Here is a 25,602-nt window from a genome sequence, read left to right on the forward strand (position 1 = left end):
TAGGATTATAGATAATATCACCAGAGCATTCATGTATCATTCCCTCGTACATTAGAGGCACTCAATAGATGGTTGCTATTACTACTGAGATTACTCTTGAAATATAGAAAACTGAAATGAAATCTCTGTGATTTATCATGGTTAAAATTTCATTATGTCAGGCAAAAGTTATAGTGGAGGAAAAGAGTAAATTTAGTAGGAAAAATGTAAATAATATTTTACATAAGCATACTTTGTAAGTGAATTCACTGAAGTTGCTATTAAATCATATTTTATTACAGAACATTATGGATCACACAGACGGTATCATGATGAAAGAGTTCTATTCAAAACAGAGAAACCAATAACAGCCACTATAAAAAAACCCAGGAAATCCCTTAAAAAAATCTGTAAACCTGATATGAAGAGAGGTTTGCTAAGAAATGGATAAGAAGACTTGAATAAATTTAGAGACACTTTGTGTTCCCACATGGAGAAACCAAATATGAAAAGAAAATCACTTTTTCCCAATTAATTGATAGGTTTGGCGCTATTCCATTTAAATTTGCCACTCTCTGGGTTCTCCAGAGAAAGAGGCTGAGATGGAATTTAGGATAGAAGACATTGATTAGGGGTTGACATCTGAAGAAAGAAGGGCAAAGCAGCAGAATTGAGCAGAAGGAAGTGGAACTAATCTACAGACCCAACAAAGCCTCAGCCAAAGGCGCAAAGAGCTTGGGAGCAGGTCTTGCCCAACAGAGTCATCGTAGGTCAGCTGAAATGACTGATTCATTTTATCACCACTTTTGCCCAGTCACCCGAGGTAAGTGGACACAGGAAGGGTGTGACCCTGAAGGAGCTGACAGCTAGAAGCTGTCTATGTGTTGCTAGCCGCTGGGCAGCAAGCCCTTCCTTGAAGTGGCATCTGTCGGTGCATCTCTGTGTCTACCACGTGTTAAGGACAGCTCGACAAAGTGATTTTAAAGTTCAGCTGGAAGGATAAGCAAATAAAAAGAACGAGCGGATTTTTGGAAAAGGAAAATACTGAGAAGGGATTTGATCTGGCAGGTATTAAAACATATTTTAAAAGCCTCAGTAATCCCTGGTAGGACCGTCATAGGAAGAGATTGAAAGTTCAAAGACACAGATGTGAAGGCCAGAAATAGCCTCCTGTACACATAAATATTTAGTGCATGATTGTGGGGCAACAGATTTACTTATTTATTTTTTTGAGATACTGGGAAGATTAAGGCAGTGATATCATTCATGCACACTCCAGGGTACTGTTTCCTGTAGGCCACCCTCATGTGGCTCTGGCCTTGCTGATAATTGGGCTTGTTAATTTTTTTCCCGAATTAAAAAAAAAAAAAAGTAGATAATTTTGTGTTTGTAAAAGTATCCATAAATGGAAGCAATTACATCATTGTTGTAAGTTTTCCTGGAACGGGGCTTTAAGCTGCAAATATTTAAGATTTATGGCAAAACAAAGGGTTTGGCTGTTCTCTTGCTATGACAAGCCTCTATGTAGAGTGTCACCGGTAGCTTACGTCCAGTTAGAAAACCACACGAAAGCATTTGTTCTTCCTCTGTGAATCTTTATATCTATATATATTTGGCTAATTAAATCATAATTATAGGTGAGGAAGAGTAGGAATATGAGGATCAGTCTCTTGTTAATCTGTAATCCTCCTAAAACTCTGAAATGTTGAACAACAAAATCAGTGAACAAAGTTTAGATGTTCAATAGACTTTATTTTAAAATTTATGTGATCGTTTGGGAAATGTAATAAAAAAGATTACTACCTGTACGCTATAACAAAAGAAATAAAACATACCTACATGTTTATCTGCCCCTGGTGATAGGGAAAGCCTTTATAACCATAAAGTATAGTCAGAAACCATAAAATATATGAATTAGATATGTGTGCATACATACACATGACCACACACAGACATAGACACACCTTATATGTAAAAAGGAGTATGTATGACTTAGCCTCAAAGCAACTCTAAAACAAAGGTTTATGTGTGAGTTGTTTATTTGGAAATATGATCCCAGACAGCAGGAGTGAGTCACAGAAGGAGTGAAGTAAGTTAGCAGAAAATGTTAACAAAATGATGTGTTATCCACTTGGCCACCCTCTGTGGGTCAGGTTACTCTCTCCCCAGGGATGTTCTAAGAAGACTCAGAATGTCTACTGGAAGAAATAAGGAAGAAGCTTCACTGCTCTGAGACCTTAAGAGTCAGTGGTGGCAGTAACCAAAGGGCATTGATTCCTCCATGCTTCCAGGTTGCACGATTGAGTATAAGTGAGTTGTGGGGGAAGGCGTATCCTAGCGTGGGGTCAGGGAAAGCCCAGTGCAGGAAGCAAGAGGTTTGGGATGAGTGGCTTGAGCAAATGTGCTCAGGTTGCACCCAAGTGAAGCTGGGCAAAGCCAGCAGGGAGCTGGGCACTGGGACAATGGCTGGAACAAGAGGTGAGGCTGGAGGACTTGAAGGTGGGCACCAGAGTGCTCAATAAAATAAACACAAACAAAACACCATCAGCATAAGTAAGTGGGGAATCAAAGTAAAACATTATATTCTATTTATGATAAAGCATTAATAGCTCGTAGGGAAAGGCCTCTTATAAATCCATAGAGAGAATAAAGTAAATGCAATGTAAAGATCAAGAGGCAAAAATAATGAAGAGACAATCTCATGGTAACATGAAAAATGCTCCCATTCATTAACAATCTTAGAGATAAAAATTATAGTAATTACCTAAGATATACAAATGTCACCCATTGAATTGGCAAATCAATTAAAAATTATTATTGTCAGGTTTGGGGTGGGTTGAAAGAAATGAACACTTTCACATATGGCTGAAGATTACCCAATATAATATTTTTGGAGAGCAACTTGGCGTTATTCACAAATGTGCCAAAATGAGTGAACATAATAATCAAGAAGTCATTCTCTATTAAATTTTCAGAATTCACAACCAAATCAAAATTTGAAATAAAAAATAGTTAATTTGCAGAGGAAATACAGATGGCCAATCAATAAATGGAAAAGTAATCAAACATAATAATGAAGAAATAAATATTAAAACATATGATACTTCTGACCTATTAAATTTATTTTTAAAAAGTCTGTCAACTAAAATGCTGGGATTTTTTTACATTGACAGAACTAAACATTGAAAAGAGTGGGACTTACACATGTACAGCAAGCTCTGAAAACACTTTTGTGTCATGTATCAAGCATCATTGAATTCATTTTTTGAAAATGATAAGAAACACAAATATTCATGTACAAAGACCTTTGCTTCAGTGTAATTTAAACTATCAAGAGAATAGAGACTACTAAAAATTGTCTATTTGAAAAAGAACTACAGACATCAAAGTGAAAAATGAGAATCTAGAATCATTCCAAGTTAAGTCAGGAAAAATACAAGATGGCTCATAATCACTGCTATATTTTAATATTTAACCAGAAGAATAAATAACAATATATGATAGAAACAAAACTATATATATTAATAAGGAAGGAACAAAGTTATCATTATTGGCAGATGATGTGATTACTAGGAAACACTGAGATAACTGGAAAAGTAGTAAAAGAGTTAAAAGTACTCTGGTCAGTACAAGATCAATTATCAAATTCAAAGGCTATTCAACAAACATTTAGAATGTATGATTTAAGAAAATCAATTTCAACAGCAGACTAAAATATGAAATATCTATTATATAATTAAACTTATAAACTATATATATATAAAGAAAACTATACAACTTCACTTGAGGGTACAAATAAATGGAATACATGAATAAAAATATTAGATAGAAAAAGTAAATATTGCAAAGATTTTATTTAAACACTCTCTTTCTTTTTTTTTTTTTTTTTTTTTTTTTTTTTTTTTTTTTGAGACAGAGTCTCGCTTTGTTGCCCAGGCTAGAGTGAGTGCCGTGGCGTCAGCCTCGCTCACAGCAACCTCAAACTCCTGGGCTCGAGTGATCCTTCTGCCTCAGCCTCCCGAGTAGCTGGGACTACAGGCATGCGCCACCATGCCCGGCTAATTTTTTATATATATATCAGTTGGCCAATTAATTTCTTTCTATTTTATAGTAGAGACGGGGTCTCGCTCTTGCTCAGGCTGGTTTCGAACTCCTGACCTTGAGCAATCCGCCCGCCTCGGCCTCCCAAGAGCTAGGATTACAGGCGTGAGCCACAGCGCCCGGCCTAAACACTCTCTTTCTAATTAATGCATCAATTCAATATCATAGCAATAAATTAGCCATGATAGGTACCCACATGATGACAGTGGTTCTCTCTCGGTGTATAAGTATGTTTAATTTGCTCTGTCCTTAAGTATTTCCAAATTGTCCCATCAAAAAGATGTTATATCCTTTGCAAAGTTACCATTTTCAGTGGAACAGAACTGTGGCTCATTCCCAGATTATTTGGAAATCCTAACAAGATTTAAAATTCTGGTTTAGTTTACTAACATTTAGCCTAAAACCACTGCTGAGGAACTGCTATTTTAATTTCCGTACCAATGATGTTTACTCTCTAGGATTCTGGCAATATTTGAATACCTGTTTGCAAAGTGAAGAGACTGAGTTCCCTGTCTTAACTCTTTTATAAATAATGGCTCCTTTGTGGCACATTGGACAAAAAAAAAAAAACGGTGCTGCTCAGGGGACAATTATTCATTTGCTTATCAATTTAGTCAAAAAATATTGAGCACTGACTTTGTCCCAGATATATCCTAGTCATGTGGGATGGGAGCCAACACTTAAAAAAACAAAAGTTGCCCCTCTTCTGGAACTTACAACCTGGTGGCAGGTGAGGGTGAGGAGAGATGGAACAAAGTAAACAAAGTAAAATGTGAATGATGATGAATGCTATTTTAATTTAAAATGACTGGTGAAAACCTTTTAGATACGGTGAAATTTGAGCAACAGGTATCCAAGGGAAGAAGGATTCAGGCAGAGGGAGGCTGCTAGTGCAAAGGCCCTGGGGTCAGTCATACATTTGAGAAAAAAGAAGTCCAGTGTAGCTGGATCAGATTGAGAAGAGGGGAAAGTAGGAGGAGATGGGAACAAATAGGTAGCAAAGGACCAGGTTACTCAATCTCCAGATTATTATAAGGTGATAGAAAACCCATGGAGGAGGATGAGGAAAGGAGTGATGCCACAGGGTGGAAGTAGGTTAAGAGTTAGAAAGTTTTGCAATTGTCCAGGTAAGATATGATGGTGTCTTGGCCCAACGAAGTAATGGAGATGGTGAGAAGTGATTGGGTCTTAAATATAATTTGAGAGGGGCTGATAACATTTGCTGTTAGATTTAAAACATGTGTGACAGAAAGAGAACCATCAAGGAATTTTTGACCAAATCGACTGGATATTTTATTCAATTCATAATAAGGGCACGTATGAAGAAATTCCACAAATGTCTTTGTATTATTTTGAGAACAGGCCAGATTAGAATATTCTAATCTGAATACTCAGATTAGAATGAGTAACTGTTGTGACAGTTAGGATATTAAGGTGAATAAGGCAATAATTTGTCTGTTTTTGAAAAAAGAGAATCCCATTGAAATGTCCTATGTCCTCCCTGGCCTTCTCTCATCTCCAACTGGAGACCTATGCTTTAAACAGCAAGCATTGCTTCCAATTTCCTCCACCATGTTTTGCTCTTTTTCTTTTCTACCTCTGGTCTCCTTTCTCCTTATTTTTCTTTCCTTATTCTCTTTTCCCCTTCCCTTTAGTTTTGCTTTCTTTATGGTAGCTCTGACCCACAGGAGAGATGGCTCAACCTCCAAACTTCTTTTTTTGCCCAGTATTGTTTTTAGGTCTGGATACTCCTCAGTTTTCCACAATTTGATTTGAGATGTGGTCATTCTATGCTAAATATTTTGACTTTAACTTTCTTCTGCAATTCCTCAGAGTTATCCATTCAAGACCCCAAACTGGTCATGTCCCATTTCTTTGCTCAAAAGTCTTCTAGGGGTCCACATCAACTTAAGAATGAAATTTCAACTTCACTTGGGAGGGCAAAAATTGTTATTCAAAATCTTGTCATACTTGTCACTCCCGGAACCTCTCTTCTAGCTACTCCATGGGAGGCATTTCCAGACAAGCAAAGCATTTTTAGTTTCTCTAAAATTTGTTATGCTTTCGCTCCCTGACAGACCCAGGTGCACATACGATTTCTTCCCGTCTCAAATACCCAACCTACCTACTCTTGTCTGCCTGCTGCTTGTGAGCCTCAATGCTCTGCTCAGCGTTGCCCTCTACCAGGAATCTTTTTGGCGTCCACCAGTGGCTTTGAGCCCTACATCTGCTCTCCCTTGACTCTGCTCTCACTTAAAACCCTCTGTAGTATTAATATTACCTGTTTAACTAACTGTCTCTATCTTGTGCCGTGAATTTAGGGGAGGTAGCTTCCTTCTATGACTGCAGGGCAAGTCGCCGTCACTACTATTAAGAACATGCACTACTATTAAGAACATGATAAGCACTCAATATACGTTAGTGAAAAGGAAGAATAAATGAAGGGAAACAAAGAAAGCATATTATAAATCCCACAGAGAAAAATCTTATTTATCACTGATAAGGAAACGTCCATTTTTAGATTGAACATGGAAAGGTTAGACGACAAAGATGAGGATTTAAGATGTGAATTCTTGAAAGGCTGTAGGCCTTGTTTTGAATCATGCGATGATTTCACCGGATCAAAGAGTGGTTTGGCAAGCAGTTGTTAAGGCACCCTGAAACTGTGCCAACATTTCTGAGCTGATCTGCCCAAGAGTGAATAAATTTTAAGGAACTGTAATTATCATGTGCATTAGCCACCTTTATAATTGAAAAGGCAAAATAGCACAGAAACAGTGCTGTAAATGACAACGTTTATGTACTTAAGGGTTTTCTTTAAAGGTTCAATCTTACAAAGATTTGATCTGTAGGGATATAAGCCTTTCAAGTGCTTCAGCCTTGGACTTGCATGGTATTTGGAGACAGAGTCACCCTAGGGTGTGGCTGTGCACAGTTGTATTTTGTTTTGCTCAACTTCTGAGGCTGGCCAGATTCCTGGGACTACCAAGTATGGCAACAAAACTAGCAGAACATTTAGATGGTCACTAAACAGCTTGCAATGTCCTGGCAGGAGTGGGCTTTCTCTAGTCTGTTTCAAGTTCTTCGTTGGCTGTGTGTCAGAGAAGCCTGGCCTCCCCAAACACTGGTGGCCCGACAGCCCCCAAGTGCTGCATAAACATGCTGGAGAATTAAGCCTGAAGACAATATAAACTGTTAGTGACATTGTAAAATTCTAAGCCCTAAGACAGTTTAAAGATTCTCTCTGTCTTTTCTTGTTGAAAGCAATTTTAATCAATGCCTCTTAATGGGAGAATAATGGTTAAATTGTTTCCATGAGATTTTTAATTGACTTAATCTTTTGCCAATCTTAAGCAAGGCTAAAGCCTTCAATGAAGAGTGCAAAAGGTAAAAGCAATGATAAACAGAAAGTAAGGGTCATAATGCAGGCATTGCTTTTCCATAAAAATATTCTCATTTTTTTCTTTACAAAAAAAAAAAAAAAAACACGATCACATCTTTTCTCTTCGTATGTGTTTCAGACTAGGCTTGATGTCGGTGTGAAACCAAAGTGATATAATACATCCTTAACAACTTGAAACTCTTGGGAAGGTGTGGTTTATTTTTGTAGGAATAATTTTTAAAATAAAAGCATATCACAAAATTCTGCAAATAACTATGTCTGGATAGAAGAACACTATTTCAAATGGGCGTTTTTCTCTTTAATCAATGTAAAACAGCCTCTTATGGGAAAAAAGTCTTCAAAATTAAAGTGTGACTTTAAGTATATCAAGATATATAAAGTATCTTGGTATCTTGAAAATGGCAAATGTTTATGAAGATGGTATGAATTCCCATCCAGAAGCTTAGGTGTACAAAAAAAAAAAAAAGAATTGCATTTCTTTATATTTTAAAATTGATTTAATTTAAAACCCTGGCCTTTATTTTCCCCTCCCTCCTTCCCTTGCCCCTCACCAAGAACTCTGCACAGTTTCTTCTGCTAGGACGAAGGCCCAGGGGGAGGGGCCTCCAGGCACTGGCTACATTGGTTACCGCCGACCTGTGCAGTATGTACAATCCCTTTAGGTCCAGAGGCTCTTGAATTACATATTCTTCTGGGTCCTTAGATACTCTTTATGAATGTGGTTACATTCACATGTAACCTCTTGTCTGGGATGCTGTCAGGAAGTTGGGCTTGGCTTCTGCTCTTTCCTGGAGTGCACAGGCCCAACCCTACTCTTCCACTCCCAATCCTCCCCCTCCCCAACTGCCTGGAGGAAGGGAATGAGAAAAACAGGGAGTTAAAAAAGATAATAGTTCAAAACTAATTTCCCACCACTTTTATAAAGGAGAACATCTGAGAACACTCTAAACATCCATCAACAGAGAACTGGATAGACTATGACACATCCATACAACCCCCGTGCAATGAAAGAGTTCAAAAGAATGAGGTAAGTCTGTATGTTCCCATATGGGAAAAATGTCCAAGATAGATCATTTAGTGCATAATGTAATTTGAGAATTCATATGTATAGCACGATCCAGTCTGTATAAAAAGTTTAAAAATATATATGTATAGGTGTATACATGGACCTACACATATACTTCGACACACTAATAAATGCAGAAAATATTGGAAAACCTCACAAGAAACTCTTAAATGTGATTATCTCTGAAGATTGGGATTGGGAGAGGGGTAGGCAGAGGTGAATTTTATCCTTCTATAATACTTCATGAACTATTTACTTTTTTTATAACATGCATATGTTACTTTTCATAATTTTTATAACTCCAGTGTTTTAAAAGGTAGAAATCTATGTGAATCTTTTTTATAAATCAATCACTTCTGCATTCGTTCAATACATTTTAAAATAAGCTTAAATATTATCAAATAATCATGTTACTTTTCTTGTTATTGCCATGGGAGCATGAAGGATACTTGTTCAGAAAATTTTAAAATTAAAACATCCCACTGCGAGCCTCATAAATTAAGTAGATATTTTATTATGAAAATTTGCCTTTTTCCTCTATTATTTTAATGTTCAGTTTATTGTATTTTAAATTATTTTCCTGATCTTAAATGTGTTTTGTTGTATGTTAGGGCTGGAAAAGTAAATCAAACAATTTGGCTAAGATTAAAACAAATGTCCTTATTGTAAATGATAGTATATAATTCTCAGTTATTCATATCCCACATGTTCAGAAAAGCTTCCTTTTGCCCCAATTATCCTTGTCTTTCTTTCCTATTGTTTGGTTAATTAAATCTATATATTTAAGAAAGGCTTCAAGGAGCAGAATTTTGAATTATGAAAAGAACATTTACAGGAAGGAAAGGTTCTAGGCAAGAAGAACAATATATGCAAAGGCATGAAAGCATTAAACAGAACCATGAGTGTGAGAAACTACTACTAAAGCACAAAAGATAACAGTAGAGTAGCAAGAAATGAGGGTAGTTGGCTCAAGAAGGACTTTGTTTATTATGCACATAACGGGAACAATCAATTTTTAAATGAGATGCTCAGACATGCATTTTTAAAAGATTATTCTGGGCTGGGCATGGTGGCTTATGCCTGTAATCCTAGCATTGTGGGAGGCTGAGGTGGGAGGATCGCTTGAGGTCAGTAGTTTGAGACCAGTCTGAGCAAGAGTGAGACCCCATCTGCACTAAAAATACAAAAACACTTGTAGTCCCAGCTACTCAGGAGGCTGAGGTGGGAGGATCGCTTGAGCCCAGGAGTTTGAGGTTGCTGTGAACTAAGCTGACACCACGGCACTCTAGTGAGTCTCAGTCCAAATAATAATAATAATAATGAAAAGATTATTCTGGATCTCATTGTGGAGAGTGCAGAGTGCATTTCAGGGTCATGAATATGGAAGGCAAGAGATCAGTTATGAAGTTATGACAGCAGTTCCAGCAAATAATGATAAAAACTTGCACTAAGTCAGTAGCTATACAGACAAAATGAAAGTCTTAAAACCAGTGTTATTTGACAATAGCTTTCTAAACCAAGGTCTATTATAATAATGTTGTAGAAAATCATCCTAGTGAAATTGCTTCGGTATCTAGACAGATTTCTTTTTTTTTTTTTTTATTTCGGCATATTATGGGGGTACAGATTTTAAGGTTTCAATAAATGCCCATTTCCCCTCCTCCCCCAAAAAGTCTGAGTCTCCATCATGACCGTCCCCCAGATGTTGCACATCTCACTCATTATGTATGTATATACCCGCCCCCTCCCCCCCCACCTGCCCAATACCCTATTACTGTAGTACCTATGTGTCCACTTAGGTGCTACTCAGTTAATACCAGTTTGCTGGAGAATATATCTGGTGCTTGTTTTTCCATTCTTGGGATACTTCACTTAGTAGTATGGGTTCCAGCTCTAACCAGGAAAATATAAGATGTGCTATATCACCATTGTTTCTTAGAGCTGAATAGTACTCCATGGTGTACATATACCACATTTTATTAATCCATTCTTGGATTGATGGGCACTTGGGCTGTTTCCACAGCCTTGCAATTATGAATTGTGCTGCTATAAACATTCGAGTGCAGGTGTCTTTTTTGTAGAGTGTCATTGGATCATTTGGGTAGATGCCCAGCAATGGGATTGCTGGATCAAATGGTAGATTCACTTGTATCGCTTTAAGGTATCTCCATATTGCTTTCCACAGAGGTTGAACTAGTTTGCAGTCCCACCAGCAGTGTAGGAGTGTTCCTCTCTCTCCGCAACCACGCCAGCATTTATTGTTTGGAGATTTTTTGATAAAGGCCATTCTCACTGGGGTTAAGTGTTATCTCATTGTGGTTTTGATTTGCATTTCCCTGATGATTAGGGATGTTGAGCATTTCTTCATATGTTTGTTGGCCATTCTTCTGTCTTCTTTAGAAAAGTTTCTGTTCAAGTCCTTTGCCCACTTTTTAATGGGGTTATTTGATTTTTTCTTCCTGATTTTCGTGAGTTCTAAGTATATTCTAGTTATCAGTCCCTTATCGGATGCATAGGATGCAAAAATTTTCTCCCATTCTGTAGGTTGTCTGTTTACTTTCATGACTATTTCTTGGGCTGTGCAGAAGCTTTGTAGTTTGATCATGTCCCATTTATTTATTTTTGTTGCTGCTGTGATTGCCTTTGGGGACTTCTTCATAAACTCTTTGCCCAGGCCGATGTCTAGGAGAGTGTTTCCAACTTTTTCCTCTAGACAGATTTCTTGAGTTTTGTTTCCAGATGTCTCTTAGATACCTTCTGTTGGATTCTCATCAGCACCCTTCCCTCATCCTGACTCATCCTATACTCATTATTATACTCATTATTGTACCTGCTAACCCTGGTTCTCCTGACACCACTGTCTCCCAGTCACCTATGTTGAAAACTTTAGTTTCACCTTTGTCTTCCTCTCCAATCACCTGCCAACTTACTTAGCTCCACAGTCCTAGCCTTTCCTCTCTTCTTCAAGTTCAGGATCATATTCTTTTTCACCAGATGTTCCTTCTCTCTGCGTATAGTATAACCACACCTAAACCATCTTATCCACTGCAGATGGATTCAGTGTCCCAAAACATGGTATAGATCTTGTCCCTGTTTCAAACCTGTCAAGGCTAGTGGAGATTTCAATCAATAAAATCACTGTGGTATAATCTACTAAAGTTGAACATACACATAACCTATACCTCATCCATTTCACAACTAGATAGCTACTAAACAAAAATGTATGTCCATATGCATCAAAAGACAGGTACAAGAGTATTTATAGCACTGTTATTCATAATAGCCATGACTTTGCATCAACCCAATCTAGTAGACTGATAAATTGTGGATGATCATGCAATGCAATACTACACAATGATGAAATAAAGTCAGCTTTTTTTATATCAAGTTCTAATTTGTCAAGTTATATTATATTAGTGAAGTTCTATTAGTCAAAACTAATAACTAGTGTCAGAAATCAGGAGAGCGGTTTATTTTAGAGAGAAAAGAAAGGGCGTAGTTAGTAGGAAGGGACAGGAGCAGAACTTCTGGGTGCTAGAAATTTTCTATCATTGAGAAGGGTGGATTTACATGCTGTTTTCACTTTGTGAAAATAAAAATAAAACACACATATACACATACTCATCTTCTAATGGCTCTCTATTGTCTACCAAATAATGTCCACACTTGGAAACCTGCAAAGCAAGATTGTAGTCAATCAATGATCTATTCCGATCTCACTTTCTAATCCATGTAGTCAAACTTATTTCTTTCCCTATTAGCAATCCTATATGATTGCTAAGGGACCCCTTACTCCACAGGTCCCACCTATTATATAACTTGGAAGCAAATTATTTTATTTAAAAATATCAACATTGAAATCAGAAGATTCTGCAATGACTTTATTTTCCAGGAAAGACTGTGGCATTGCTGAGCCAAATCCTCTATCAAATTTTTTTGGTTCTCTGGTCCTGACACACCAAGGAAATTCCAACTGTGAAGTCTCTAAGTCCAGGTCTCTAACGGTGATGTAAGATCACATCCACAGCTTTGCCATGAAGCCTGCTGGTACTCGAATAAGGGACTCCTCAGGAAAGAGTGAAGCAATGCTGCATGGTGCCAGGGCTGGGAGCCTGCTTTGGCTGTAGGATGCCCCTAAGGCTGGAGGACAATGATCAAAATCATAACAATCAAAGTATTTTGCCTACATCTGGGTCAACACTGATCTCTGAGCAAAACAGATAAGGCTGCCAACATTGCTAGTGAGTGATAAGACCACTGTAGGTAGTGACTGTTGTGGTTCTGGGTGCCCATTTCTGTGGAACAAGGCATTCATCAGTCACTGAGGGATGTTGAGAGTATCCAGTCCTTAAGGAGAAATAAAAGGAAATGGGTTAGGGTTTTGGCCAACGAGGCTGAGCTTCAGGACTTTCATTTGATTGCGTAAACTGGAGGAATCTGGAGCAGAGGCCAGTTAAACAGACCATGCAACTGTCACGGGGATTATGGGGACAGGGCACAGTTATTAGGGCACATTTTTATCATATAACAGTGTGCTCCAAACTTTAGCGCACAGAAGAATCACTTGGAAAGCCTGTGAAAACACAGGTTCTTGGGCTCCAACCCCAAGGGATTCTGACTCAGGTTTGAGGTCAGGCCCAAAATTTGCATATCTAACAAGCTCCTGGGTGAAACATTGTTTTAGAACAACTGTCACGCTGGTGGAACAAAACTCCAGTCCCTATTCACTCCTGGGGGCAGGATATTTGATATACTGTCAGCCTTTGTCAGATTTAGTTTAGGGTCTATGTGGTCTGAATGCACAAGATGAGGACGTGAGTTCCCGCTATACTAGGTAACAAAGGACAGTAAAAAGGACAACTTGCTACTGTCCCTAGTTTGTATAGTGAGGTGGAAGCCCTGTCCCTACTGTCCTAACCTATGTTCTAGAGCTTGCATGTGAAGTTTCTGGGTGGGAAAAGTGCCATTGGCATCTCGTGGGTACAGCCCAGGCATGGTGCTAAAGATCCTACAATGCCTAGGACATCCCCACGACAAAGAGTTATCCAGCTCAGGTGAGAAAGCCCATCTAGATATCTATCCACCCATTGATCTGGAACTTTCACTTGGATTTTATATCAGGTTAATGTTGGGCATTTTAAGAAGAGTTCTCTAAATTAATGTTGTCCACGTTGAGCCTGCTTATTAATAAAAGAAACATTTATTCTACAAGTAAAACCAAAAAGCATTTAAACAAAAGAAAAATAAAAAGACAACTAATAAATAAAGGTGGTGAGGGAGAAAGAAAGAAAATTATCTAGGAAGATTAGGTGAAGGGGAGCTCCTTTAGTGGGCTTCTGAACAGAAGCTGTTGGGAAAGGGAAGACAGGGTGGGCTCCATGTCTCATTTAGCTTTGCTGTCCCGAGGCTACACCATCTTTAAAAAGACTGGGCACAATACCTGTTAATAAGAAATGAATTAAAGTGGTTAGTCCATCCTCTTTTTAAGGGCTTTTATGAATGAAGATTTTATTGTAGTTTGTTGGGTTTTTTTTCTAAACTTATGATAGTTAATCACATTCCCACTTAACAGGTTTTAGCCTATTAACTGAAACTCTGAGAATAGTTTTAAGCCATAGAGGAGAAGAAATAGTTTATCCTTGCATTCAACACATATTTTTTGTTTATATTTACAGTAGTCCCCTCTTATCTGCAGTTTTTCTTTCCTCAGTTTTATTGAAGGGAAAATTCCAGAAATAAGCATTTTCTTGAGTTTGAAATAGTGCACCATTCTGAATAGTGTGATAAAACCTCATGCTATCTCACTCCATCCCACCCAGGACGTGACTCCTCTCCCTGTTCAGCATCCCCATGCTGTCTACACCACCTACCCTCAGTCACTTAGTAGCCCTTTTGGTTGTGGGATTAACTGCAGTATTGCAGTGCTAGTAGTCAAGTAGCAGTTATTGTACTTAATAATGGCCCAAAAACTCAACAGTAGTGATGCTGGCGGTTTGGATATGCAAAGAGAAGCTGTAAAGTGCTTTCTTTAAGTGAAAAGGACTTAATAAAGAAAGAAAAAGAAATCCTATGCCGAGGTTGCTAAGATATACAGTAAGAACATATCTTCTATCAGTGAAAAAAGAAAAAAAAATAATGCTAGCTTTGCTGTCACATCTTAAACTGCAAAAGTTACAGCCACAGTGCATGATAGTCTCCTAGTTAACATAAAGAAGGTATTAATATTGTGAGTGGAAGACATGATCAGAAACATGTTCTGAATAACACCAGTCAGGTTTGTTACTAACCAAGGTTATGGCTTGTAGGTCCACTTGTAGTCAGTCCACACTGGGGGTGTTGGGACTATTCCCTGTGGATAAAGGGGGGACTATTGTATTCTGATTCTTTCTTTGACAAAGATAAAAAAAAATAATCGGTCAGGCTAATTTTTTTTTAAACCAAATGGCATTTATCCTTTATCTCTGACTTTGTCAGGCTAAAAAAACTTTTTTCTCCCAACTCTTTGTTTTCTACCTTAAATAGGGTAATTATATTTATTTTAGATTTCTCTTGTCTTTCCAAACTCATGTTTATAATTTGAAGACTATAATGAGAAACAGTACTCTTAGATTTATAATCAGTGGCTATTTTTTCCACATTTCTTCTGTGCCAGGTTTTGTGCTTTCATATTTTTTTTGTTCTGTGAGGTAGGCAAGTTTGTCATGTCTTGCTGATAAAGGAACTGACTTAGAGAGTTTCAGAAAATATAACTGACCCTTGAACAACTCAGGGTTTAGGAATTCTCCCCCCACAAACACACACACTACCCGCACAGTCAAAAATCCACATATAACTTTTGGCTCCCCCAAAACTTAATTACTAATAGCCTACTGTTGACCAGAAGCCTTACTGATAACATAAACAGTTGATTAACACATATTTTGTATGCTATATGTATTATATATTGTGTCTTACAATAAAGTAAGCTATAGAAAAGAAAAAGGTATTGAGAAAATCCTAGGGACAATAAATTATATTTAGTATTCATTAAGGGGAAGTGGATCATCATAAAGCTCTTCATCCTGTCATCTTCATGTTGAGTAGGCTGAGGAGGAGGAGGAGAAGTTGGTCTTGCTGTCTCAGGGTGGGCAGAGGTGGGAGAAAATCCACATGTAAGTGGACCTGCACAGATCACACTCATGTTCAAAGGTCAACTGAATATGTAAGTTCATACAGATTGTAAATTGGTAAAAATAAGATTCAAATTTAGATTTTCTGATTCTATTCCCAGGAGTCAAATGATACTATTTAGAAAACTAAAAGTACTTTCTAGCTCTTGCATATCAGATCAATAGTAGTAATTCTATTAATACCACATTGATGACTCAGTTGAGGACTGGGAAATAAGTCTCAAAACTCCTAAAGAGTGAAGGTTGCACAGTCACTACAGTTGATGATACCATATCTGATGCTCTTAAGGTCCTAGCATTATTTGCAAAATGGTTTAATTACTATATCTTAATTTTTATGCATATAGTATTATATTGATTATCTATAGTTGTATGACAAATTACCCCAAAACTTAGTTAAATTATCTCATAGTTCCCATGGGTGCTCAATGGCTATCACAAGTTTCCTGTCTGGGTATAGGCCAGGTCTGGGCTGCAGCTTCATCTGAAGGATTGACTGTGGGAGCATTTGCTTCTAAGTCCACCCATGTGGTTGTTGATAGAATTCTGGTCCTCATGGGCTGTTTGGCTGAGGGGCTCAGTTCCTTGTTGACTAGAGACATCAGATCCTTTCCACATGGGCCTCTCTACAGGGAAGTTTACAACATGGTAGGTGGCTTTTATCAAAGCAAGCAAATGAAAAAGCTAGAACAGGCAAGCAAGATGGAAGTCACAATCTTTGGGGAACCTAATCATACAAGTCACATCTATCTCATCATGTTAGTATATTATTCTTATTGGAAGTTAGTCACTAGCTTCAGCCCACACTGAAGCAGAAGGGATTGCTGCAAGAGTGTGAATACTTTGAGAAAGGGATTGTTGGGTACCATCTTAGTGATTGCCTACAACAAATACTAACTGATCTTTTTATATGTTAAAAATATTTTTCTATACTTCTTAAATAATTAATTTATATATTTATTCAGCTATAAAGCTTGCCAAGTCATCAGGCAAGTAGCTGCTCTGGTAGATACAGACGAGGCACTGAATGGAGGTGGTAGAGGGAAGGGAGGGCAAGGGAAGTTTTCTTAGTCCTACTGCCATCTAAGCCAGGCTTGAAGGAAAAACAGGTATTAGCCAGGACAGAAGGGGGTGATGGAAGGATGTTCCAAGCAAAGGGAAGAACATGTGCATACAAAGCCCTGAAGATGAGAAAGATCAATTATGATATTAAACATTTATATCCATAATCTTATAAAGGTATTACAGTTTGTGGTTATTCTTAATGAAGATGTAAACTGATCAGAATAACTGTTACATACTATTAATGTATGATTATTTTTATATTATCAAAGTAGTTTTCTAAATGTGGTCCTGCAAGATCTATTGGGCCTAAGAACTCTGAATTTTACCTGTCCACATATATCAACTACATTGCCTTCTTTTTCTTTTAATTTTGCCTCTAGCTGAGGTAATATCCTAAAGGCTGAGCCTACAGAATACTAGGCAGAGAGTGGATTTAACAATTATACATTAATTTTGTCAGTCTGATTAGTCCAACCTGATAATTAAATTCAAATTAAAATATCTCCTGTTCCTGACACAAAAAAGAAAAGGTAGCAGGGAAGAGATTAGATTATTCTCACCTTTTTACTTCCTTTAGGCATTGAGTATACAGGTCAATAATTAATGTTCACATACTTTGTGTAATTAATATTAAGTCCCTTGATAAACAGGACAAGAAATTCATAGTATTTTAGAAAGATGCCTAATATATAATCTCTAAGTTGTACAAAATAAACGGATGTATTTATTTTCCCAGGAAGGATGTTAGAATAAATGACTACATGCAACCTTAAGAGATATAATCGTTAGTAGGAAGTATGTGTCCATTAAATTGATTGTTTGACTCTGGGTTTTAAACTTTTTATTATGTAGAATTTTAAATATACACAAACAAGACTAAACAGAATGGAATACCTTCCACCCTGCTCTATCAACCCTCAAGCTATGACCAATCTTTTGCCACCCACACTCCTAACCCACCAAATATTATTTTTAAAGCTTATTCCCCCAGCTTATCCCATATGATATAAATGATTGTATGATATCATTTCATCTATAGATAACTCAGTATATATTTCTAAAAGAGAAGCAACTGTTTTATTTTTTATTTTATAAAAATTTATTTATTCTTTTTTTTTTTGCCAATTCATTTCTTTCTATTATTTTAGTAGAGATGGGGTCTCACTCTTGCTCAGGTTGGTTTCAAACTCCTGACCTTGAGTAATCCACCCGCCTTGGCCTCCCAGAGTGCTAGGATTACAGGAGTGAGCCACTGTGCCCAGCCCAAGCAGTTATTTTAAAGCAAAACCACAGCACTATTTTTCTCCTAAAAAAAAGAATAATTCCTTAGTATTATTAAGAATTAGTCTTTTATTCTTATTTTTATTCTGTCTTTACAGTGAGATAGATGGATAGATAATTGGTAGTTCACAATTAGGGGCGATTTTACCTCCCAGGAGTCATATGGCAGTGTTTAGAGATATTTTTGTTACAGCTGGGGGGTGCTACGGGCATCTAGTGGGTAGAAGTCAGGGATGCTGCTAAACACACAGGAAAGCCCCTCATAAGAAAGAATTATCTTTTCCAAAATGTCAATAGTGCTGCTGTGGAAAAATTCAGATAAGATAGATAGACAGATAGATAGGTGAATAGCAGTTACAATGGACAAAAGCTTATAAAGAGACACAAAATATCCATGCTAGAAGGTCATTTTAATAGGCTCACAAAAGGACAAACATGGATTTATAATTGAAAAGGTGATTCGGAATATGTAGTCATTCCAATTGAAATGTCCCATAAATCAGATGGAATTTTATAATTTTTTTTAAGGGATGAAGATGAGTGGCCTAGTATTAATTAATGGATCATGTGCTCTAGGTGTGGATAAAGTAGTTCCTCAAAATATAATGATTCTTATGTGGAAAGCAGAGTCCAAGGAAGTAATGAACAAAATGTTTAGTAAATATGGGTAGAACCCATGTTCTGTAGCAAATGAAAAAAATCTAGAAAAAATTATTTTGAATTTACTAAACGATAATCTGTCATAAATGGCTTTCCATCCTATAAAATAATGCTGTACATGTTAATGCCTATGAGATATTTTTAAGATGAAAATTGATATGAGTTACTTTAACGCAGACCGAACTATGCTCATTATTCTCCACACAGGACCCCTGGCAATAATTTACCTAGCAGCACAGTAGTTCACGCAGATCAAAGCTGCATTATTTAAGCGTGTCCAGGAGGCAGATTTTAGCTCTGTGCCTTATATTTTAAAGAAAAAGACATTGGTTTTCTTCTTGAGAGACAAAATATGTTTAACTAGGTGCTTCAAGCAAGTCCTGCAATATTTAAACTCACAGGAATGCCTCCTGTTTTCTGGGAAGAACCCTTGCCCTACCCCAAATACTCTAAAATCTCAGAGGGTTATAGAACAACTGTGGGAAAGCCAATTTCTTCAAATGAACAGCGATGCCTTTAAAGTGGATTTTCGTTTAAATTGAACCCAAATGTAAATTAGATTCAGGAAAGGAAATGGCAGAGGAGAGTCTGTCGTTGATATAGAATGTGCCTGCCTGCTTCGGCTCACAGACAAGTGATGAAAGTCCAACTCTGAAATTTCAGGCCATTTGTATACCAAGCTCCTCCTTTTCTGCAGTCTTCTTTTCCATTGGTAAAATTCTTTTGCAGGGTCATGTAGGGATCCCACCCCTTCCCTGTGTTTTCACTCTGAAGCTCTACACAACTTTACACCTGAATGAACGCCAAACCTCTGTGGATATATAAAGGGAACCTTGAGGAGGAATTTCACAGTTACAGTGCAGAAGCGGAGGGAAAAGAATTAACCAGCTCTTCAGCCAAGCAAATCTTTTACTCACCATGCTTCCTCCTGCCATTCATTTCTATTTCATTCCCCTTGCATGCATCCTAATGAAAAACTGTTTGGCTTTTAAAAATGATGCCACAGAAATCCTTTATTCACATGTGGTTAAACCTGTTCCAGCACACCCCAGCAGCAATAGCACGTTGAATCAAGCCAGAAATGGAGGCAGGCATTTCAGTAACACTGGACTGGATCGGAACAGTAAGTATGTTTTACTTGTACAGATTTTGGTTTTTGCTTTTTTTTGGTAGCATTAGCTCACCTTCCTGCAGAATTGTTTCATTGTTAACTAACCTGAACTGTATATATTTTGCTAAACAGTCTGGGAGTAATCTGCTGCATGTGTAGGTTGGCATTCTTCCCTGGATAGTGATTTTAAAGTTCACATAAGTAAAATAGTGGTTTGATAACGCAAGCAAGGACTTAAGTTGTATCAAATATCCACAAAGAAAATGTTTCCAGGAATTAAACTGTTGCTTCTCTAAAATCATGCAAAACGAGAATTTTAAAAAGTATTGTTCTAGATTAAGTTCAGGTTGGTTTGTCAGTTCATTTCAGGGCATGTGCAATTTTGGTAAGGTGTATAAAGGTAACTAACCAAAAGTGTGTATAGGAAATCACAAGGGAAGAAGGAAGCTTTCAAGAGGGAAAAATTGTTCACATGGATTTCTAGAAAGATGTCTAATGAAATAGTTGAAAGTTTGGATGATGCTCAATGTAAAAGAGAGATAAAACTGAAAATGTTTGAGAATCATATTTTTCTAAAATAATTCCTTATCAACCATTTCAAAATTTAGGTAATTGTATATTTCTGTGAAAGACTGGGGGTAATTTCATAACTTAAGAGATTTAAAATAACAGTACAATGATGTTTAGTACAGGGAACATTTTTTTTTCCTTTTCTGTTTGCTTAATTGACCACTGGTGAGGGGGATTCAAATTTCTTCAGCTAACTTTTGTTTCAGTCCTTTTCTTTAGCAGAGTTCATATGCTAATAATCAGGTTTTAAGACAGAGAAACAGTGCAGAGGAAATCTTACACAAACTTTTGCCCCTCCTTCTTCATTCTATTCAACTACTAAAAGTAGTTTTGACCTTTGAAAAGGCAAAGCAAATATGACTGTGAACATCTAAAAAAACCAAGGTGTTTTAACTTTCATGAAGATGGTTGACTTTAAGTACATAGGAAATATCTGGTTATTATTACATCACTGAGCAATGTGGTGAGTGAGTATTCATTGTCAATGAACTGTCACTGCAAAAATGCCGAATCTCTATATACACAGGAACAAAAAGCTAGACAAATCAAAGTCATCTCTGGCTATTTCCAGGTGCATTCCCGAGGCAGCTGCTCCAAGGTGAGCTGGAATCAGAATCAGGCAAACTGAACACAGTGTCCAGCCAAATAATTTACCCTTTACATTTAATCCTACAACTCTAAATCTATATGCATGTATGTGTATACACATATTTTTCCACAATGATTACATTTCCCTTAGGCTATATCTCTTACTTCAGAAGTACTGAGATACAGAGTAAAACTCCTAATTCAGTTTTTACTCTGAGTTAGCTTTCAGTTTTCTATGTAGAACTACTTCAATGTCTCTTATAATTTTTATTTTTACAATTTCAGCAGCCTATACTTTTAAACATTTTTTCCCCTGGTTAACAAGCCTTGATTTCTTTACAAGCTTGTTATAGGCAATTCTCCTCAAGTTTAGATAACAAAGCAATGGTAAGGAAAACTTCAAATATTTCCAGATTCATTTTTGCTTTAATTATAGAAGGCATGTAACAAGAAACAGCCAATTAGAGAACATATCTATCAAATCCAAATAACTAAAACAAAAAGCTTGCCATGACCAATATTCAGGAAATGAACACCGTGGTTCCTTTTGCAGTTGTAAATCAGACATGTTAGGCATTTTTCTGCCATAAAATTCATGGAAATGTAGCCAAGTTGTTATGGCAACCATACGTTCCTGATTTAGGGGCTTTTATATTCTTTACATTTTGAGCTGTAGTGACATTTTCCATTTCAAACATTTTACTATTTGTATTTTTAAAAGATAGCTTGGGAATTTATGTTTAAAATGTAGTTATTAAGTTTGATATGCAAAATGTCAGATGGCATATATGTATGTAGGATTCTCTGCAGCTGAATTCTATAGTTGAAATAAAATATTATAGAGTGTATATGCATTGCACACAATATTTGAATACTTTCCATATTTTCTCAACGGATTTTTAAAAAATCTAATTAAAATCACTTGCAGACATTAACCAATATGACCCTTGAGAAAAAGAACATTGGTGTGTACTCTTTTAACTCATTGAAGACTGAATATTTACATATAAATTTAAGAGCTGCTAAACCCTTACTGGGAAGTAAGGCTAAGAAAATGGGATTTTTAAATTATCAAGTATGCAATTAGCTAACGTTATACATGAAAAAAATCAGGCCTACATTTTGTTTTTTTACAAAAATCTTTATAGCCATGTAAACTAATGATTTTCATCAAAGTATCTCTACAACTATGCATGCAGATTTTTGCACTGTGGAAATGAAGTAGACGTTCACTTTCTGTCTGGCAATTTGCCATCATTTGGATATTATTTTTGTTATTGCAGATTAATTTTTTTTTTTAAAGTCTTCATTTGTGTTTTGTCCCTGATGCACATTCTTTTCCATTTTCTGCAGCTCGGGTGCAAGTGGGTTGCCGGGAACTGCGTTCCACCAAATACATCTCTGATGGGCAGTGCACCAGCATCAGCCCTCTGAAGGAGCTGGTGTGTGCTGGCGAGTGCTTGCCGCTGCCAGTGCTCCCCAACTGGATCGGAGGAGGCTATGGAACCAAGTACTGGAGCAGGAGGAGCTCCCAGGAGTGGAGGTGTGTCAATGACAAAACACGTACCCAGAGGATCCAGCTTCAGTGCCAAGATGGCAGCACACGCACCTACAAAATCACAGTAGTCACCGCCTGCAAGTGCAAGAGGTACACCCGGCAGCACAACGAATCCAGCCACAACTTTGAGAGTGTGTCGCCTGCCAAGCCAGCCCAGCATCACAGAGAGCGGAAAAGAGCCAGCAAATCCAGCAAGCACAGCATGAGTTAGAACTCAGACTTCCATAACTGGACTGACTAGTAACCATCTGCTTTACAGATTTGATTGCTCGGAAGACTCAAGCCTGCCATTGCTATTTTCTCACTTGAAAGTGTATGCTTTCTGCTTTGATCAAACCCAGCAAGCTGTCCTAAGTATCAGGACCTTCTCTGGGAATAGTTTTTTTCCTTTTCAAGTTTTTCAAGATGTACATATATACATGAATGCAATTTGCATTTAAGTTCCATGCATCCTGTAGTTTTAATTCCCCACCATTCTTAAAAGACTCTTGATACTATATACATCACTGAATCATTACATTTTAAAACAGAAAAGGGCCTCTCAGTTACCCTCCATCCTCTAACCCATCCCTGCCCCCAAACAAAACCTCTTCAAAACAGGAAAGTTTTTTTTTTTTTTTTTAAGTTGCTGTGAATCTTCACAGTAAAATTTTAGAAAGGTGCTTTTTTGGTAATCTTCATGGGAACAGTTTAGCAGCCATGATCGATCTTCCTTTGAAAGAGAATGAAAGACCTTGTGACATTTCACTTCAAAAATAAGCCCTGTAGCTTTTTACAGTCGCATAGAATGAAATTATACCCTGCATGCTGAACTTTGCTTGGAATGGAATGCCAGAAATGCATGGCAGCAGCTAATAAGTAAAGCCGATTAACTATTTATTTGTCAATGTTATTATTTAATGAGCTTTCACATGTGATCTTTTTTCAAAATATTAATTTTTTATGTTTTGAATCTTTTTCATGTACCTAAATATTTTCCTACATGATTTGTGTTTGATCTAGAAATATGAAAAATACATGTTATAGATATGTAAAATAAATATGTTAGTCTCATTACGTGTTTCATCACAAACTTTATCAACAGTATGGATCTTTTGAAATCAATAAGATGCTTTGTAAAGCTGAAATATGTAATACTTTCTTGTTTAGTCTGTGCAATCAGAAGGTGCCTTGACCTTCATTTCCATTGGTTTAACAAAAATAAATACTGCTAAAAGTTATTGTCCTTGCCTCTAACATGTATAAAAAGCTACATGTTTCCAAAATTTATAGAATAAATGTGTAAGAGTAACTGCTTTTTTTTTTGCTAAGTCACATTCAAGCTTTGACAGAAATATCTGTAGTAAGCAGGAGAGAGAGACAGAGACAGGGAGATCATCTCTTCAGTAAATGGGATGGTTGAAAAAAGTTGGGTGGCAATCCAGCAGTGAATTGTAATGAGAATATCAAATTCATATATACCAGTGGTTGCCAAGTCTGCCGCACATTATAATCACCTGGGGGAAATATTATAAGACCCAATGCCCAGGCTTTCATCCAAATTACATCAGAATTTCTTGGGGTAGATCATAGATATCAACAGTTTTTTAAGTTTTCCAGGTGATCTCAATGTACAGCTAATTTAGAGAAAGGAAAGAATTATGAAGATATATCTTATGTTGGGGAATTTTGAACACTACATATTATATGGTACCCTCTCAACCAAAAAAATAAAATGTAAATAATAAAGAGGACAAAAACCTTTTTTCAGTGTTTTCAATTTTGCCATGTTGTTATATTAAGCAACATTATCACAGTCTTGAACATGATTATATAGTTAAATGACTGACGTGTCAATTCAATCAAATTATTAATTCCATCACTCCAAATGAAGAAAACCAACAAGGCTTGTTTATGTATTGACAAAATTTCTTGGGTTTTCCCTTTTGGGATGCTGAACATGGAGGACTCGTTAGTACATTTTTGTATAGATTTTTGTAATTACAAGTCTAAAAATCACATCTATTATACACAACATACTAAGCTAAATAAGAATATTAAAATTGTCCATTCTCTATGAGACATACAAAAGTCTCAACATATAGAAAGATAAAAGATAAAAAACTCCAAATTTTATAATAATGCTATTATACCATTAAAGAAACAAATCAGTCTGCCATTAATTTATTGTTCCATCTTAATAAGTAAGATCTTAAATTATTTCATATTATGTCATCATATTAATACATGGGAAATTCATAATAATTATACCACAGGTTGAATATATACCAAAAATGTGTTGTTTTATATGTCTATTTAACTTGCTCATTCTCAGTATGTGATATTTAAGATAATAGAAAACTTAAGACACTTATAGTCATTTCTTCCTTTTCAATAAGATAGCATCTTCTATAGAAGGCCTTAGAGATAGTTTCTTAGTGTCCTAAGATCTGAGGCATAAAAAGGATTTGATATGACAAATAGCTTTTCATACTCAAGAAGACTATGTCATTGCCTTTTACTTAAAAAACATTGAAAAAAGCTTTTGGCAGTAATAAAATGCTAACACCTTCACTGATTTGATTGTTAATAGTGTATTAGTTCATAATATACTAAGAAAAATGAAATGGATTAAAAAACTCTCATAAATCAAGAATTGAATTTATTTCTCACGATCACATTCAATTTACTGAGCCACTTCAGGCCATGCTACATTAAGGATGCACTCATGGCATTGTATTTAACAACAGATGGCAGGAAAAAGTCAACAATCAGCAAGATAGGCCTAGAATAAAATTAGTCTCCCAGTGGGGTAAAAATTAAAAGCCATCAGAAAGAGTAGCTGGTAGTTATCATTTTTAAATGCTAAAATGCACTGTGCCCAAATTGTTAATTGTATTTCAAGTTTTTTTTCAGTTAACTCACATGTTCCAATCTGATAAACTGTTCATAATTTTATCACCTTAGTAACTATCATTTCAAAATGGCAGATTTTGATAACTTTAGCAGGTCTTATCTCTAGTTTACACTCATAATATCTATCCATGAAAGGATTTGCTTATCTAATTTATT

The 25,602-nt window shown here is 36.6% G+C and overlaps 2 protein-coding genes across 2 annotated transcripts in view; one reads left to right on the forward strand and one right to left on the reverse strand.

Annotated features, from left to right (window-relative positions):
- Positions 1–25,602, reverse strand: part of LRRC72 (leucine rich repeat containing 72) — a 152,928-nt gene that overhangs the window by 88,135 nt on the left and 39,191 nt on the right. The gene's annotated exons all lie outside the window — the stretch shown is intronic.
- SOSTDC1 (sclerostin domain containing 1) lies at positions 19,476–23,842 on the forward strand. Its single transcript, XM_012781036.3, has 2 exons — positions 19,476–19,847; positions 22,347–23,842. Exons 1-2 carry the CDS (start codon positions 19,643–19,645, stop codon positions 22,760–22,762), a joined length of 621 nt encoding a protein of 206 aa, XP_012636490.1. The 5' UTR covers positions 19,476–19,642; the 3' UTR covers positions 22,763–23,842.

Source organism: Microcebus murinus, chromosome 9 (genome assembly GCF_040939455.1).
Source record: "Microcebus murinus isolate Inina chromosome 9, M.murinus_Inina_mat1.0, whole genome shotgun sequence".
NCBI lineage: Eukaryota > Metazoa > Chordata > Mammalia > Primates > Cheirogaleidae > Microcebus > Microcebus murinus.

What these genes read in the sequence shown, in the direction of transcription:
- SOSTDC1 (XM_012781036.3), top strand. Translation starts at nt 19,643, where the DNA reads ATGCTTCCTCCTGCCATTCATTTCTATTTCATTCCCCTTGCATGCATC. An exon ending in CACTGGACTGGATCGGAACA is followed by an intron (nt 19,848 to 22,346) that starts GTAAGTATGTTT and finishes CATTTTCTGCAG; the next exon opens with CTCGGGTGCAAGTGGGTTGC.